At 42.5% G+C, this 18,210-nt stretch overlaps 1 protein-coding gene across 6 annotated transcripts in view; it reads right to left on the bottom strand.

Annotated features, from left to right (window-relative positions):
• Positions 1-18,210, bottom strand: part of kif3a (kinesin family member 3A) — a 33,772-nt gene that overhangs the window by 7,995 nt on the left and 7,567 nt on the right. For 2 of the 6 annotated variants that reach the window (XM_036969704.1, XM_036969701.1), the window contains exons 8-13: positions 11,720-11,894; positions 10,562-10,651; positions 4,684-4,761; positions 3,542-3,550; positions 554-716; positions 133-313 (exon numbers count right to left, since the gene is read on the bottom strand). In XM_036969704.1, coding sequence (XP_036825599.1) covers positions 133-313; positions 554-716; positions 3,542-3,550; positions 4,684-4,761; positions 10,562-10,651; positions 11,720-11,894 — 696 coding nt within the window. The remainder of the gene's footprint in view (positions 1-132; positions 314-553; positions 717-3,541; positions 3,551-4,683; positions 4,762-10,561; positions 10,652-11,719; positions 11,895-18,210) is intronic. The other 4 variants (XM_036969702.1, XM_036969703.1, XM_036969705.1 and 1 more) reach the window with 4 other exon arrangements.

Genomic DNA, 18,210 nt, shown 5'->3' with positions numbered 1-18,210 from the left:
TGTAGGCCAGTGACACAACAATCTAAAGGTGATCTATTTCAAATCCAGGCTGTAACAACTAAACGTGGAAACCGTAAAAGGGTCTGAATAATTTCTGAAGGCCACTGTAATACAGTGTGTTAGACGGTATACCTCCTTCTCCTCTAGCTCTCTGCGGAGCTGCTCAGCCCTCCTGCGTCTCTCCTCTAACTCATTGTTAGACTCCTGCAGTAGTTTCTCCTGCTCCTCAGCCTTGGCCAGGAGATCCACTCCTCCTACGATCACCTTCTTCTCCAGGGCTGACAGCTTCTCCAGCAGCAGGTGATGCTCCTGCCTGGGGGAAGGAGGTTAGAGGTCAGGGCTCAGTAGATCTGAAAATAGCTTTAGTAGGCTAGATGGAGTTTCTGACATATTCCTTATACCCTTCTAGAGGTCTCTGATCGACAAGAGGGCATCCAAAAGTATCTAGGGGTGGGGCTAACGTTAGATAATATTTAGAAGCAGTAGATTATTCTTCAACTGTGATTTCTGGAAAACTTGGGAACTTAGGGAATGTTTGTAACCCCAGACTCACTGCGCTTTGAGGAGATCCTTCTCTCTCTTCTCCAGTTCTGCCCTGGCCTTGTTCCTCTCCTCCTCCTCCATGTCCAGCGTGGCTTCTAGCTCCTTCCTCTCCTCCTCGATCTTCGCCTGCATCTCCACCATCTTGTCAGGAGAAACCTTCTTCTTCTTCTTCCCTTTAATAATAATAATAATAATAATAATAATAGTGATCATCATTTATTTGACTTATAGAACCATCCCCCAAGTTCACAGCCATCATCAAATCAAATTTTATTAGTCACATGCGTCAAATGCAACAGGCGTAGTAGACCTTACAGTGAAATGCTGAATACAACAGGTGTAGTAGACCTTACAGTGAAATGCTGAATACGACAGGTGTAGTAGACCTTACAGTGAAATGCTGAATACAACAGGTGTAGTAGACATTACAGTGAAATGCTGAATACAACAGGTGTAGTAGACCTCACAGTGAAATGCTGAATACAACAGGTGTAGTAGACCTTACAGTGAAATGCTGAATACAACAGGTGTAGTAGACCTTACAGTGAAATGCTGAATACAACAGGTGTAGTAGACATTACAGTGAAATGCTGAATACAACAGGTGTAGTAGACCTTACAGTGAAATGCTGAATGCAACAGGTGTAGTAGACCTTACAGTGAAATGCTGAATGCAACAGGTGTAGTAGACCTTACAGTGAAATGCTGAATACAACAGGTGTAGTAGACCTTACAGTGAAATGCTGAATATGACAGGTGTAGTAGACCTTACAGTGAAATGCTGAATACAACAGGTGTAGTAGACCTTACAGTGAAATGCTGAATACAACAGGTGTAGTAGACCTTACAGTGAAATGCTGAATACGACAGGTGTAGTAGACCTTACAGTGAAATGCTGAATACAACAGGTGTAGTAGACCTTACAGTGAAATGCTGAATACGACAGGTGTAGTAGACCTTACAGTGAAATGCTGAATACAACAGGTGTAGTAAACCTTACAGTGAAATGCTGAATACGACAGGTGTAGTAGACCTTACAGTGAAATGCTGAATACAACAGGTGTAGTAGACCTTACAGTGAAATGCTGAATACAACAGGTGTAGTAGACCTTACAGTGAAATGCTGAATACGACAGGTGTAGTAGACCTTACAGTGAAATGCTGAATACAACAGGTGTAGTAGACCTTACAGTGAAATGCTGAATACAACAGGTGTAGTAGACCTTACAGTGAAATGCTGAATACAACAGGTGTAGTAGACCTTACAGTGAAATGCTTACTTATGAGCCCCTAACCAACAATGCAGTTACATTTTTTACAGCGGGAAACCGGTACACGAGTCAATGTGCGGGGGCACCGGTTAGTCGAGGTAATTGAGAGTACATGTAGGTACACGTAGATGATAACATCTATGAATGGATGTTTCTTAATGCCGTGTCATGGTTCAGTTCCCACCACCTCAACCCACCCACTAAGGGTGGAAGTTTCCCCTAGGTACAGAATGCTGATCTAAGATCTGCCTCTCAGGGAGAACATCACCCTACACCCAACCCAGTCTGATTCGTAGTTTTGCTTAGACAGCACTAGTCTGATTCCAGATCTGTTTGTGCTTATCTTGCCAACTCCTATGGTCGTTGTCACACTGTGCAGAAACAGACCTGGGACCAGGCTAAGACAACACATCATATTACAACGGCCAATTAGTCAAATATTAGATGTAATACACTCTCAACGTGTTAGATAGTAGCTGCTCTTCTACAGAGCAGTAAAAACAGTGTGGACATGAATTAGCTCCTTGATGAGACAGCTGTCCGTACTTTCTGGAGAAGATATTCATCAGATTAAGAGCAGGAAGTTGAAGGGTGATTTTAAAAGAACCTCTGTGTATGTCCCAACTGACACCCTGTGCCCTTTATAGTGCACTACATTTGCACAGAGCCCTATGAACCCTGGTCAAAAGTAGTGCACTACCCTATGAACCCTGGTCAAAAGTAGTGCGCTACCCTATGAACCCTGGTCAAAAGTAGTGCAATACCCTATGAACCCTGGTCAAAAGTAGTGCACTACCCTATGAACCCTGGTCAAAAGTAGTGCACCACCCTATGAACCCTGGTCAAAAGTAGTGCACTACCCTATGAACCCTGGTCAAAAATAGTGCAATACCCTATGAACCCTGGTCAAAAGTAGTGCACTACCCTATGAACCCTTGTCAAAAGTAGTGCAATACCCTATGAACCCTGGTCAAAAGTAGTGCACCACCCTATGAACCCTGGTCAAAAGTAGTGCAATACCCTATGAACCCTGGTCAAAAGTAGTGCAATACCCTATGAACCCTGGTCAAAAGTAGTGCAATACCCTATGAACCCTGGTCAAAAGTAGTGCACCACCCTATGAACCCTGGTCAAAAGTAGTGCACTATAAAGGGAACAGGGTGCCATCTGAGAACCGGTTGCTAGACAAAGTGCAGGCCTCAGGCCTTCTAACTTAAGCTCAGGGCAGTTGTTTCCTCTTCAGATATTCATACGTCAAGCACGTCTCTCTCTCAGAGACATGGACATGAAGACGTGATGGGAAAGACCTTGACAGACAGAGTGGCAGTACAGTAGAGAGAACCTTCCTTCATATTGACTGACCGACTCAGCCATAGATTTCATTCCGTTGACAATTTATTTATTTATTTTTCGCTTTAAAAGCTGGTTAGTCAATTCAATTATATTAGTTTGATCATTTAAAAACATTCTATAGTTCACGGAAAGACATTGCAAATATAACCTGGTCCCAGATCTGTCTGACAACCAGAGTAAAGAAGTTGCCTGGGCACATTCAGATCCAAGACCAGACCAGAGACATTGGGTGTATCCCAAACGGCTCCTTAACTATTTTGTGCACTACTTTTGACCCGGGCCAAAAATGTGGAGAATAGGGTACAGTTTGGAACACAGTCATTGATTGTGGTCAGTTGGGAGTTATTTATCTATAGAGGATGTTTTGGCACCAACCTCTGTCTTCTTGTATTAAGAGGAGAATAGCGAGTCAGAGTCAAACAGGAAGCATTTTGCACCAGGAGAAAGAAGAGATTACACAGTGAGCTGGAACAGTCTTATAGATTCTACAGAGAGGAGGCACAGACACACCCAAACAGAACGAGAGACAGACAGGGAGGAAAAACGAGATAAAGGGAGAGATAAACCGACAGAGGGAGCGAGGCAGACAGACAGAGGGAGAGAGGCAGACAGACAGAGGGAGAGAAGCAGACAGACAGAGGGAGAGACAGACAAATTGAGAGACACAGAAACCCAGTAGTAGTGTTGATATAGTGGTTAGATAGACATGTAGCAGTAGTGTTGATATAGTGGTTAGATAGACATGTAGCAGTAGTGTCAGCTGAGACATCATCCTTCTTAGGTTCAACTCTATCCCCCCCAGTCAGTCTAGCACCAACCGACTTCTGTGAAACCATCTTCCATGTACAATATGACTTACAGCCAGCAATACAATGATGGTTGTAGAAAGCAGTTTGTATTGCTGTTTGTAGAGGCATTTGGGCTGGGTACCTTCTATCTATAGGACTGGCAGGGCAGGCTGGGTACCTTCTATCTATAGGACTGGCATGCTGGGTACCTTCTATCTATAGGACTGGCAGGCTGGGTACCTTCTATCTATAGGACTGGCAGGCTGGGTACCTTCTATCTATAGGACTGGCAGGCTGGGTACCTTCTATCTATAGGACTGGCAGGGCAGGCTGGGTACCTTCTATCTATAGGACTGGCAGGCTGGGTACCTTCTATCTATAGGACTGGCAGGCTGGGTACCTTCTATCTATAGGACTGGCAGGGGGAGGCATGCAAGCAGGGGAGGTTAACATTAGGACTGGCAGGGCGGGCAGGCAGGGGAGTTTAACATTAAGAAGGGGTAGTTGGTTAGCCTGTTCCTGATGTATACAGGCTCCTCAGAGTAGACGTTGATCTAGGAGCAGGTCCCCTTGTCCATAAAAGCATTATGATATAGGCCTAAAAGCCAAGACAGATCCTAGATCAGCACTCTCAACTCGGAGATGCTTTGTGAATACAGTCCCTGGAACATATTAACTAGCAGTTGGTGGTAGGGTTGGTAGTGCAGACAGCAAGCTGCTCCCACTCACTAGTCTGAGCCTTGGGTTTCTCCTCAGTGGTCTGTGCCTCTATAGAGGAGTCTGAGCTACTGATGCTGCTGCCACTGCCTGCAACACAGAGTAGAGTAGACACTCAACAGGGAGTACGTCAAACACAGAGAGAGATGGAGAGAGGGGGGGGGGGTGATGGAAGGATGGGGAGAGAGAGAAAGAGAGAGGAGAAAGCGAGGAAGATCGGGGGATGGGATCCTGTAAAAAGAGCAACAAACCTGTAGCCAATCAGCCTAGAGGCCAATCCTAAATGCTTAATACAGCCAGCGACATTTAGCAAGGCATGGAGAGTGGATGCACACACCACACTAGGGCTGGGCGATATTACTCTCATTTGAATGTATATTTTAGTTCCATGTTCCACACGCCTGAATAACAAGAATCGATGTTAAAAACACACCAATAGGGAAGTTAACATTTCAACTCCTCAAATTGCAGGCAGATTTGTAACCAAAAGGGCATTTTCATAGACAGATCAGTGACTATTGCAAAAACGCAGATTCAACAATTATGATAAAATAATGAAATGATTACTGGGTCTGATGGTTCTGGAAGGCTTATAAATCGTGAATTCATCAGATTATTGCGGACTGTTTGAAATGCGGTCTATTTGACTTAAATTGTACAACAAAGTTAATTTTGAGAAAACATTCAAACAAATCTAGATATACAGTGTACTAAACATTAAACATTCAGAGCATCCCCCTCAGAACAGCCTCAGTTTGTCAGGGCATGGCATCTACAAGGTGTCGAAAGCATTCCACAGAGATGCTGGCCCATGTTGATGCCAATGCTTCCCACGGTTGTATTAAGTTGGCTGGATGTCCTTTGGATGGTGAACCATTATTGATCCACACGGGAAACTGTTGAGCGTGAAAAACCCAGCAGCGTTGCACATCTTGACACAAGCCTGGCACCTACTACCATACCTTGTTCAAAGGCACTTAAATATTTTGTCTTATCCATTCACCCTCAATGGCTCACGTACACAATCCATGTCTCAATTGTCTCAATGCTTGAAAATCTGATTGAATCAGATTGAACCTGATTGAATCTGATTGAACCTAATTGAAGTGGATTGAACCTGATTGAATCTGATTGAACCTAATTGAATCTGATTGAACCTGATTGAAGTGGATTGAACCTGATTGAAGTGGATTGAACCTGATTGAACCTGATTGAATCTGACTGAACCTGATTGAAGTGGATTGAGCCTGATTGAACCTGATTGAATCTGACTGAACCTGATTGAACCTGATTGAACCTGACTAAATTGGATTGAGCCTGATTGAACCTGATTGAATCTGACTGAACCTGACTGAAGTGGATTGAGCCTGATTGAACCTGATTGAACCTGATGGAACCTGATTGAACCTGATGGAACCTGACGGAACCTGATGGAACCTGATGGAACCTGATGGAACCTGATTGAAGTGGATTGAGCCTGATTGAACCTGATGGAACCTGATGGAACCTGATGGAACCTGATTGAACCTGATGGAACCTGATTGAACCTGATGGAACCTGACGGAACCTGATGGAACCTGATTGAACCTGATTGAAGTGGATTGAGCCTGATTGAACCTGATGGAACCTGATGGAACCTGATTGAACCTGATGGAACCTGATTGAACCTGATGGAACCTGACGGAACCTGATGGAACCTGATTGAACCTGATGGAACCTGACGGAACCTGACGGAACCTGATGGAACCTGATGGAACCTGATGGAACCTGATTGAAGTGGATTTAACAGGAGGCATCAAAAAGGGGTCGTATCTTTCACCTGGATTCACCTGGTCAGTCTATTTCATTAAAAGAGCAGGTGTCCTCTGTGTATATTGTGAATCGTCCATAAGTAAATAAATAAAATATATATATTTTTAGGTCATATCACCCAGCCCTAATACACTAAATAATGTACAGTGCAGGACCATAGCATCTAATTTAAAACTGAGAGCACAAAGGCTACATCCAGACAGTTTACTGATCAGGTCACATGACCAAGAACAACTGTCAAGGCACGAGCTATACTCCGATAGAAAGAGTATCAGGAGGTCCCAATAAATATAGTAATACTTTGAGAATGATGACTGAACGATCATTCGGACGTGTACAGTGCCTTCAGACAGTATTCACACCCCTTGACTTTTTCCACATTTTGTTGTTGTTGTTATAGTCTGAATTTAAAATGGATTCAATTGAGATTTGTTGTCACTGGCCTACACACAATACCCCATAATGTCCAAGTGGAATTATGTTTCTCAGAAAGTTTTACAATTTAATTTAAAAATGAAAAGCTAAAATGTATTAAAGTCAATAAGTATTCAACCCCTTTGTTATGACAAGCCTAAATAAGTTCAGGAGTAAACATGTGCTTAACAAGTCACATAATCAGTTGTATGAACTCACTCTGTATAATAGTGTTTAACATGATTTGTGAATGACTACCTCATCGCTGTACACCACACATACAATTATCTGTAAGGTCCCTCAGTCGAGCATTGAATTTCAAACACAAATTCAACCACAAAGACCAGGGAGGATTTCCAATGCCTCGCAAAGAAGGGCACCTATTGGTAGATGGGTAAAAAAATGTAAAAAGCAGATATTGAATATCCATTTGAGAATGGTGAAGTTATTAATTACACTTTGCATAAAGTAACACTGCAAAAAAATGTGGCAAAGCAATTCTCTTTTTGTCCTGAATATAAAGTGTTATGTTTGGGGGCAAATCCAATACAACACATTAGTGAGTAGCTCTCTCCATATTTTCAGGCATAGTGGTGGCTGTATCATGTTATACTGTAGGTAATTGTTATGCTTGTAACCCTTGAGGACCGGAGACTGGAAATGGACTGGAGCTAAACACAGGCAAAATCCTAGAGGAAAATCTGGTTCAGTCTGCTTTCCACCAGACACTGGCAGATGAAGTCACCTTTCAGCAGGATAATAACCTAAAACATGAGGACAAATCTACACTGAAGTTGTTTACCAAGAAGTCAGTGAATGTTCCTGGAGGGCCAAGTTTCATTTTTTCATTCTTAAATCAGCTTGAATATCTATGGCAAGACTTGAAAATGGTTGTCTAGTAATGATCGACTTCATATTTGACAGAGCTTGAAGAATTTTGAAAAGAATAACGGGCAAATATTGTACAATCCAGGTGTGCTAAGCTCTTAGAGACTTATCCAGAAAGACTCACAGCTCTTAGAAACTTATCTGGAAAGACTCACAGCTGTAATCACTCTTAGAGACTTACCCAGAAAGACTCACAGCTCTTAGAGACTTATCTGGAAAGACTCACAGCTGTATTTACTCTTAGAGACTTACCCAGAAAGAATCACAGCTGTAATCACTCTTAGAGACTTACCCAGAAAGACTCACAGCTGTAATCACTCTTAGAGACTTACCCAGAAAGACTCACAGCTGTAATCACTCTTAGAGACTTACCCAGAAAGACTCACAGCTGTAATCACTCTTAGAGACTTACCCAGAAAGACTCACAGCTGTAATCACTCTTAGAGACTTACCCAGAAAGACTCACAGCTGTAATCACTCTTAGAGACTTACCCAGAAAGACTCACAGCTGTAATCACTCTTAGAGACTTACCCAGAAAGACTCACAGCTGTGTGGGGTGTGAATACTTATGTAAATGAGATATATTCAAACATTTCAAAAAACATGTTTTCACTGTCATTATGGGTGAGAGAAAAACATATTTAATCCATTTTGAATTCAGGCTGTAACACAATGTGGAATAAATAAAAGGGAGTAAATACATTGAAGGCACTGTAAGTGTGTACAGAGTCATATTTTCCACCTTTTGTCTAACATAAAGGGCCGATGCCATGGTTTGCTCTCTCTCTCTCTCTCTCTCTCTCTACACGTCTTCTAGGTACTTTTAGTGCGATTATTTAGAAAAGGAGACGCTGACTCATTTTAGTCATCGGGAAATAAGCCCACATTAAATAATCATGACAAACATCTCGCTGACAACTTTTAGGGCCAATATGTTTTACATGTGGGAGGGATAACCCTTTGATGATAGCATCAACCACAAATGGTTAAGATGAGCGTATGTAGAAGCATTCATGCATCAGCTTTCACCCCCCCCCCCCTCAGATTGCATCTTTCTGCTGTAGTGCTGGAAGCAAGTTTCCATAAACAAACCCCAACTTCTCTGAAACATATTTTATTCATATATTCAGTTTTTAAAAAGCATCAGGGGACATTGGGGACTGGGGAACAGTCCTCTGAGGCATCCCAAATAGCATCAGGGGACTGGGGAACAGTCCTCTGAGGCATCCCAAATAGCATCAGGGGACATGGGGAACAGTCCTCTGCTGCATCCCAAATAGCATCAGGGGACTGGGGAACAGTCCTCTGAGGCATCCCAAATAGCATCAGGGGACATTGGGGACTGGGGAACAGTCCTCTGAGGCATCCCAAATAGCATCAGGGGACATGGGGAACAGTCCTCTGCTGCATCCCAAATAGCATCAGGGGACTGGGGAACAGTCCTCTGAGGCATCCCAAATAGCATCAGGGGACATTGGGGACTGGGGAACAGTCCTCTGAGGCATCCCAAATAGCATCAGGGGACTGGGGAACAGTCCTCTTCTGCATCCCAAATAGCATCAGGGGACTGGGGAACAGTCCTCTTCTGCATCCCAAATAGCATCAGGGGACTGGGGAACAGTCCTCTGCTGCATCCCAAATAGCATCAGGGGACTGGGGAACAGTCCTCTGCTGCATCCCAAATAGCATCAGGGGACTGGGGAACAGTCCTCTGCTGCATCCCAAATAGCATCAGGGGACTGGGGAACAGTCCTCTGCTGCATCCCAAATAGCATCAGGGGACTGGGGAACAGTCCTCTGAGGCATCCCAAATAGCATCAGGGGACTGGGGAACAGTCCTCTGCTGCATCCCAAATAGCATCAGGGGACTGGGGAACAGTCCTCTGCTGCATCCCAAATAGCATCAGGGGACTGGGGAACAGTCCCCTGCTGCATCCCAAATAGCATCAGGGGACATTGGGGACTGGGGAACAGTCCTCTGCTGCATCCCAAATAGCATCAGGGGACTGGGCAACAGTCCTCTGCTGCATCCCAAATAGCATCAGGGGACTGGGGAACAGTCCTCTGCTGCATCCCAAATAGCATCAGGGGACTGGGGAACAGTCCTCTGAGGCATCCCAAATAGCATCAGGGGACTGGGGAACAGTCCTCTGCTGCATCCCAAATAGCATCAGGGGACATTGGGGAACAGTCCTCTGCTGCATCCCAAATAGCATCAGGGGACTGGGGAACAGTCCTCTGAGGCATCCCAAATAGCATCAGGGGACTGGGGAACAGTCCTCTGAGGCATCCCAAATAGCATCAGGGGACTGGGGAACAGTCCTCTGCTGCATCCCAAATAGCATCAGGGGACTGGGGAACAGTCCTCTGCTGCATCCCAAATAGCATCAGGGGACTGGGGAACAGTCCTCTGCTGCATCCCAAATAGCATCAGGGGACTGGGGAACAGTCCTCTGCTGCATCCCAAATAGCATCAGGGGACTGGGGAACAGTCCTCTGAGGCATCCCAAATAGCATCAGGGGACTGGGCAACAGTCCTCTGATGCATCCCAAATAGCATCAGGGGACATGGGGAACAGTCCTCTGAGGCATCCAAAATAGCATCCTGCTCCCTATAAAGTGGACTCCTTCTAACCAAAGCCCAGTACAGTTCAGAAGCCAAGGGCCCTTCACAGAGAACTAGTACCCTTCAAAGTAGCCTAGTGAACTTCATAAGGAGCCAAAGTACTATTAGCACACTCCTGTTGAGAGAGAGGGAGAACGGGGGCCCCTTACCTCTCCGCTTCATTCGTCCCTCTCTTCCCTCGTCATCTCCTTCATCCATCTCTTCTGATCCACTGCCCTCTGACCCGGAGATCTCTTCCCCTGGAACAGCAGAACAGAATTCAGTTCCAAACTCTCCTCAAACCCTTAGTGCAGGCTAACTCTCCTTAAACCCTTAGTGCAGGCTAACTCTCCTCAAACCCTTAGTGCAGGCTAACTCTCCTTAAACCCTTAGTGCAGGCTAACTCTCCTTAAACCCTTAGTGCAGGCTAACTCTCCTTAAACCCTTAGTGCAGGCTAACTCTCCTTAAACCCTTAGTGCAGGCTAACTCTCCTTAAACCCTTAGTGCAGGCTAACTCTCCTTAAACCCTTAGTGCAGGCTAACTCTCCTTAAACCCTTAGTGCAGGCTAACTCTCCTCAAACCCTTAGTGCAGGCTAACTCTCCTTAAATCCTTAGTGCAGGCTAACTCTCCTCAAACCCTTAGTGCAGGCTAACTCTCCTTAAACCCTTAGTGCAGGCTAACTCTCCTTAAACCCTTAGTGCAGGCTAACTCTCCTTAAACCCTTAGTGCAGGCTAACTCTCCTTAAACCCTTAGTGCAGGCTAACTCTCCTCAAACCCTTAGTGCAGGCTAACTCTCCTTAAACCCTTAGTGCAGGCTAACTCTACTTAAACCCTTAGTGCAGGCTAACTCTACTTAAACCCTTAGTGCAGGCTAACTCTCCTTAAACCCTTAGTGCAGGCTAACTCTCCTTAAACCCTTAGTGCAGGCTAACTCTCCTTAAACCCTTAGTGCAGGCTAACTCTCCTTAAACCCTTAGTGCAGGCTAACTCTCCTTAAACCCTTAGTGCAGGCTAACTCTCCTTAAACCCTTAGTGCAGGCTAACTCTCCTTAAACCCTTAGTGCAGGCTAACTCTCCTTAAACCCTTAGTGCAGGCTAACTCTCCTTAAACCCTTAGTGCAGGCTAACTCTCCTTAAGCCTTTAGTGCAGGCTAACTAGAACGTTTCTCCATTAAGCATGCCTTTCAGTCTAAGACTAGGAAACAGGAAATTGGCCCTTAAAGTCCTTGGACCCAATCCTAACTTGAACACAGAAGTGTGTTTGTCATTTTACAACTCGTGTCCCAAATGAAGACAGCATCAACAGAGAGGACCACTAACTGACCTTCTTGGAGTTTCTTCCTAAGCTCTTCGATCTCCTTCTGGAACTGCCGTAGCAGGGCATCCTTGGGGTCTTCATTGATCCGGGCTTTGTTCTTGATGTTCTTGGCCCGGTTGGCGTAACGCAGCGTGCTGATGGTCTCGTCGTAGTTGTAGTCCGCTGGGCCGATGTTCGCACACTGACCGTGGAGAAGGTTTATGACAATACATATGATGACAGAGCAAAACCACACACACACACACTCACAGGGCCCTACACACACACACACACACACACTAATGGCCCTACACACACTCACAGGGCCCTACACACACACACACACTAATGGCCCTACACACACTCACAGGGCCCTACACACACACTCACAGGGCCCCACACACACACTCACAGGGCCCCACACACACACTCACAGGGCCCCACACACACACTCACAGGGCCCCACACACACACTCACAGGGCCCCACACACACACTCACAGGGCCCTACACGCACACTCACAGGGCCCTACACGCACACTCACAGGGCCCTACACACACACACACACACACACAGGGCCCTACACACACACACAGGGCCCTACACACACACACAGGGCCCTACACACACACACACACAGGGCCCTACACACACACACACACACACACACACACAGGGCCCTACACACACACACTCACAGGGCCCTAAACACACACTCACAGGGCCCCACACACACACTCACAGGGCCCCACACACACACTCACAGGGCCCCACACACACGGGGCCCCACACACACAGGGCCCTACACACACACACACACACACACACACTCACAGGGCCCTACACACACACACACACATACACTCACAGGGCCCTACACACACACACACACTCACAGGGCCCTACACACACACACACACTCACAGGGTCCTACACACACACACACACACAGGGTCCTACACACACACACACACACACACACACACACACACAGGGCCCTACACACACACACACACACACAGGGCCCTACACACACACACACAGACAGGGCCCTACACACACACTCACAGGGCCCTAAACACACACTCACAGGGCCCCACACACACACTCACAGGGCCCCACACACACACGGAGCCCTACACACTCACACAGGGACCTACACACTCACACAGGGACCTACACACACTCACTCCATCATCTTATCACTCACACTTATATCCTGTTGCCTAGTTCCCTTACCCCTATACATATCTACCTCCATCACTCCAGTATCCCTGTCCCCTTACCCCTATACATACCTACCTCCCTGTCCCCTTACCCCTATACATACCTACCTCCCTGTCCCCTATTCCTATACATATCTACCTCCCTGTTCCCTAACCCCTATACATATCTACATCCCTGTTCCCTTACCCCTATACATATCTACCTCCCTGTTCCCTAACCCCTATACATATCTACCTCCCTGTTCCCTAACCCCTATACATATCTACCTTCCTGTTCCCTTACCCCTATACATATTTACCTCCCTGTTCCCTAACCCCTATACATATCTACCTCCCTGTTCCCTTACCCCTATACATATTTACCTCCCTGTTCCCTAACCCCTATACATATCTACCTCCCTGTTCCCTTACCCCTATACATATCTACCTCCCTGTTCTCTTACCCCTATACATATCTACCTCCCTGTTCCCTTACCCCTATACATATTTACCTCCCTGTTCCCTAACCCCTATACATATCTACCTCCCTGTTCCCTTACCCCTATACATATCTACCTCCCTGTTCTCTTACCCCTATACATATCTACCTCCCTGTTCCCTTACCCCTATACATATTTACCTCCCTGTTCCCTAACCCCTATACATATCTACCTCCCTGTTCCCTTACCCCTATACATATCTACCTCCATCACTCCAGTATCCCTGTTCCCTTACCCCTATACATATCTACCTCCATCACTCCTGTATCCCTGTTCCCTTACCCCTATACATATCTACCTCCCTGTTCCCTTACCCCTATACATATCTACCTCCATCACTCCTGTATCCCTGTTCCCTTACCCCTATACATATCTACCTCCCTGTTCCCTTACCCCTATACATATCTACCTCCATCACTCCTGTATCCCTGTTCCCTTACCCCTATACATATCTACCTCCATCACTCTAGTATCCCTGTTCCCTTACCCCTATACATATCTACCTCCCTGTCCCCTAACCCCTATACATATCTACCTCCCTGTTCCCTAACCCCTATACATATCTACCTCCCTGTTCCCTTACCCCTATACATATCTACCTCCATCACTCCAGTATCCCTGTTCCCTTACCCCTATACATATCTACCTCCATCACTCCAGTATCCCTGTTCCCTTACCCCTATACATATCTACCTCCCTGTTCCCTAACCCCTATACATATCTACCTCCATCACTCCAGTATCCCTGCACATTGTAAATATGGTATTAACTGACTCTGTATATAGTATGGTATTAACTGACCCTGTTTATAGTATGCTATTGAACTGACCCTGTATATAGTATGGTATTGAACTGACCCTGTATATAGTATGCTATTGAACTGACCCTGTATATAGTATGGTATTAACTGACCCTGTATATAGTATGATATATAGTATGGTATTAATTGACCCTGTATATAGTATGGTATTAACTGACCCTGTATATAGTATGATATATAGTATGGTATTAACTGACCCTGTATATATTATGGTATTGAACTGACCCTGTTTATATCATGGTATTGAACTGAGACTGTATATATTATGGTATTAACTGACCCTGTATATATTATGGTATTGAACTGAGACTGTATATATTATGGTATTAACTGACCCTGTATATAGTATGGTATTAACTGACCCTGTATATAGTATGGTATTAACTGACCCTGTATATAGTATGGTATTGACTGACTCTGTATATAGTATGGTATATAGTATGGTATTAACTGACCCTGTATATAGTATGGTATTAATTGACCCTGTATATAACATGGTATTGAACTGACCCTGTACCCTGTATATAGTATTGTATTAACTGACCCTGTATATAGTATGGTATTAACTGACTCTGTATATAGTATGGTATTAACTGACCCTGTATATAGTATGGTATATAGTATGGTATTAACTGACCCTGTATATAGTATGGTATATAGTATGGTATTAACTGACTCTGTATATAGTATGATATATAGTATGGTATTAACTGACCCTGTATATATTATGGTATTGAACTGACCCTGTTTATATCATGGTATTGAACTGAGACTGTATATATTATGGTATTAACTGACCCTGTATATAGTATGGTATTAATTGACCCTGTATATAGTATGGTATTAACTGACCCTGTATATAGTATGATATATAGTATGGTATTAACTGACCCTGTATATATTATGGTATTGAACTGACCCTGTTTATATCATGGTATTGAACTGAGACTGTATATATTATGGTATTAACTGACCCTGTATATAGTATGGTATTAACTGACCCTGTATATAGTATGGTATATAGTATGGTATTAACTGACCCTGTATATAGTATGATATATAGTATGGTATTAACTGACCCTGTATATATTATGGTATTGAACTGACCCTGTTTATATCATGGTATTGAACTGAGACTGTATATATTATGGTATTAACTGACCCTGTATATAGTATGGTATTAACTGACCCTGTATATAGTATGATATATAGTATGGTATTAACTGACCCTGTATATATTATGGTATTGAACTGACCCTGTTTATATCATGGTATTGAACTGAGACTGTATATATTATGGTATTAACTGACCCTGTATATAGTATGGTATTAATTGACCCTGTATATAGTATGGTATTGAACTGACTCTGTATATAGTATGGTATTGAACTGACCCTGTATATAGTATGGTATTAACTGACCCTGTATATAGTATGATATATAGTATGGTATTAACTGACCCTGTATATATTATGGTATTGAACTGACCCTGTTTATATCATGGTATTGAACTGAGACTGTATATATTATGGTATTAACTGACCCTGTATATAGTATGGTATTAACTGACCCTGTATATAGTATGGTATATAGTATGGTATTAACTGACTCTGTATATAGTATGGTATTAACTGACTCTGTATATAGTATGGTATATAGTATGGTATTAACTGACTCTGTATATAGTATGGTATTAACTGACCCTGTATATAGTATGGTATATAGTATGGTATTAACTGACCCTGTATATAGTATGGTATATAGTATGGTATTAACTGACTCTGTATATAGTATGGTATTAACTGACCCTGTATATAGTATGGTATATAGTATGGTATTAACTGACTCTGTATATAGTATGGTATTAACTGACCCTGTATATAGTATGGTATATAGTATGGTATTAACTGACTCTGTATATAGTATGATATATAGTATGGTATTAACTGACCCTGTATATATTATGGTATTGAACTGACCCTGTTTATATCATGGTATTGAACTGAGACTGTATATATTATGGTATTAACTGACCCTGTATATAGTATGGTATTAATTGACCCTGTATATAGTATGGTATTAACTGACCCTGTATATAGTATGGTATATAGTATGGTATTAACTGACTCTGTATATAGTATGGTATATAGTATGGTATTAACTGACCCTGTATATATTATGGTATTGAACTGAGACTGTATATATTATGGTATTAACTGACCCTGTATATAGTATGGTATTGAACTGACCCTGTACCCTGTATATAGTATGGTATTAACTGACCCTGTATATAGTATGGTATTAACTGACTCTGTATATAGTATGGTATATAGTATGGTATTAACTGACCCTGTATATATTATGGTATTAACTGACCCTGTATATAGTCTGGTATTGAACTGACCCTGTACCCTGTATATAGTATGGTATTAACTGACCCTGTATATAGTATGGTATTAACAGACTCTGTATATAGTATGGTATATAGTATGGTATTAACTGACCCTGTATATAGTATGGTATTAACTGACCCTGTATATAGTATGGTATTAACTGACTCTGTATATAGTATGGTATTAACTGACCCTGTATATAGTATGGTATTAACAGACTCTGTATATAGTATGGTATATAGTATGGTATTAACTGACCCTGTATATAGTATGGTATTAACAGACTCTGTATATAGTATGGTATATAGTATTGTATTAACTGACCCTGTATATATTATGGTATTAACAGACTCTGTATATAGTATGGTATATAGTATGGTATTAACTGACCCTGTATATAGTATGGTATTAACAGACTCTGTATATAGTATGGTATATAGTATTGTATTAACTGACCCTGTATATATTATGGTATTAACTGACCCTGTATATAGTATGGTATTAACTGACTCTGTATATAGTATGGTATATAGTATGGTATTAATTGACCCTGTATATAACATGGTATTAACTGACCCTGTATATAGTATGGTATTGACCTGACCCTGTATATAGTATGGTATTGAACTGACCCTGTATATAGTATGGTATTGAACTGACTCTGTATATAGTATGGTATTGAACTGACTCTGTATATAGTATGGTATTGAACTGACTCTGTATATAGTATGGTATATAGTATGGTATTAACTGACCCTGTATATAGTATGGTATTAATTGACCCTGTATATAGTATGGTATATAGTATGGTATTAACTGACCCTGTATATATTATGGTATTGAACTGACCCTGTTTATATCATGGTATTGAACTGACTCTGTATATAGTATGGTATTGAACTGACTCTGTATATAGTATGGTATTGAACTGACTCTGTATATAGTATGGTATATAGTATGGTATTAACTGACCCTGTATATAGTATGGTATTAACTGACTCTGTATATAGTATGGTATATAGTATGGTATTAACTGACCCTGTATATAGTATGGTATTAATTGACCCTGTATATAGTATGGTATATAGTATGGTATTAACTGACTCTGTATATAGTATGATATATAGTATGGTATTAACTGACCCTGTATATATTATGGTATTGAACTGACCCTGTTTATATCATGGTATTGAACTGAGACTGTATATATTATGGTATTAACTGACCCTGTATATAGTATGGTATTAATTGACCCTGTATATAGTATGGTATTAACTGACCCTGTATATAGTATGGTATATAGTATGGTATTAACTGACTCTGTATATAGTATGGTATATAGTATGGTATTAACTGACCCTGTATATATTATGGTATTGAACTGAGACTGTATATATTATGGTATTAACTGACCCTGTATATAGTATGGTATTGAACTGACCCTGTACCCTGTATATAGTATGGTATTAACTGACCCTGTATATAGTATGGTATTAACTGACTCTGTATATAGTATTGTATTAACTGACCCTGTATATATTATGGTATTAACTGACCCTGTATATAGTATGGTATTAACTGACTCTGTATATAGTATGGT

Source organism: Oncorhynchus mykiss, chromosome 31, assembly GCF_013265735.2.
Source record: "Oncorhynchus mykiss isolate Arlee chromosome 31, USDA_OmykA_1.1, whole genome shotgun sequence".
NCBI lineage: Eukaryota > Metazoa > Chordata > Actinopteri > Salmoniformes > Salmonidae > Oncorhynchus > Oncorhynchus mykiss.
The sequence above is the reverse complement of the archived record's forward strand: the minus strand, read 5'-3'. Positions and strand labels throughout refer to the sequence as shown.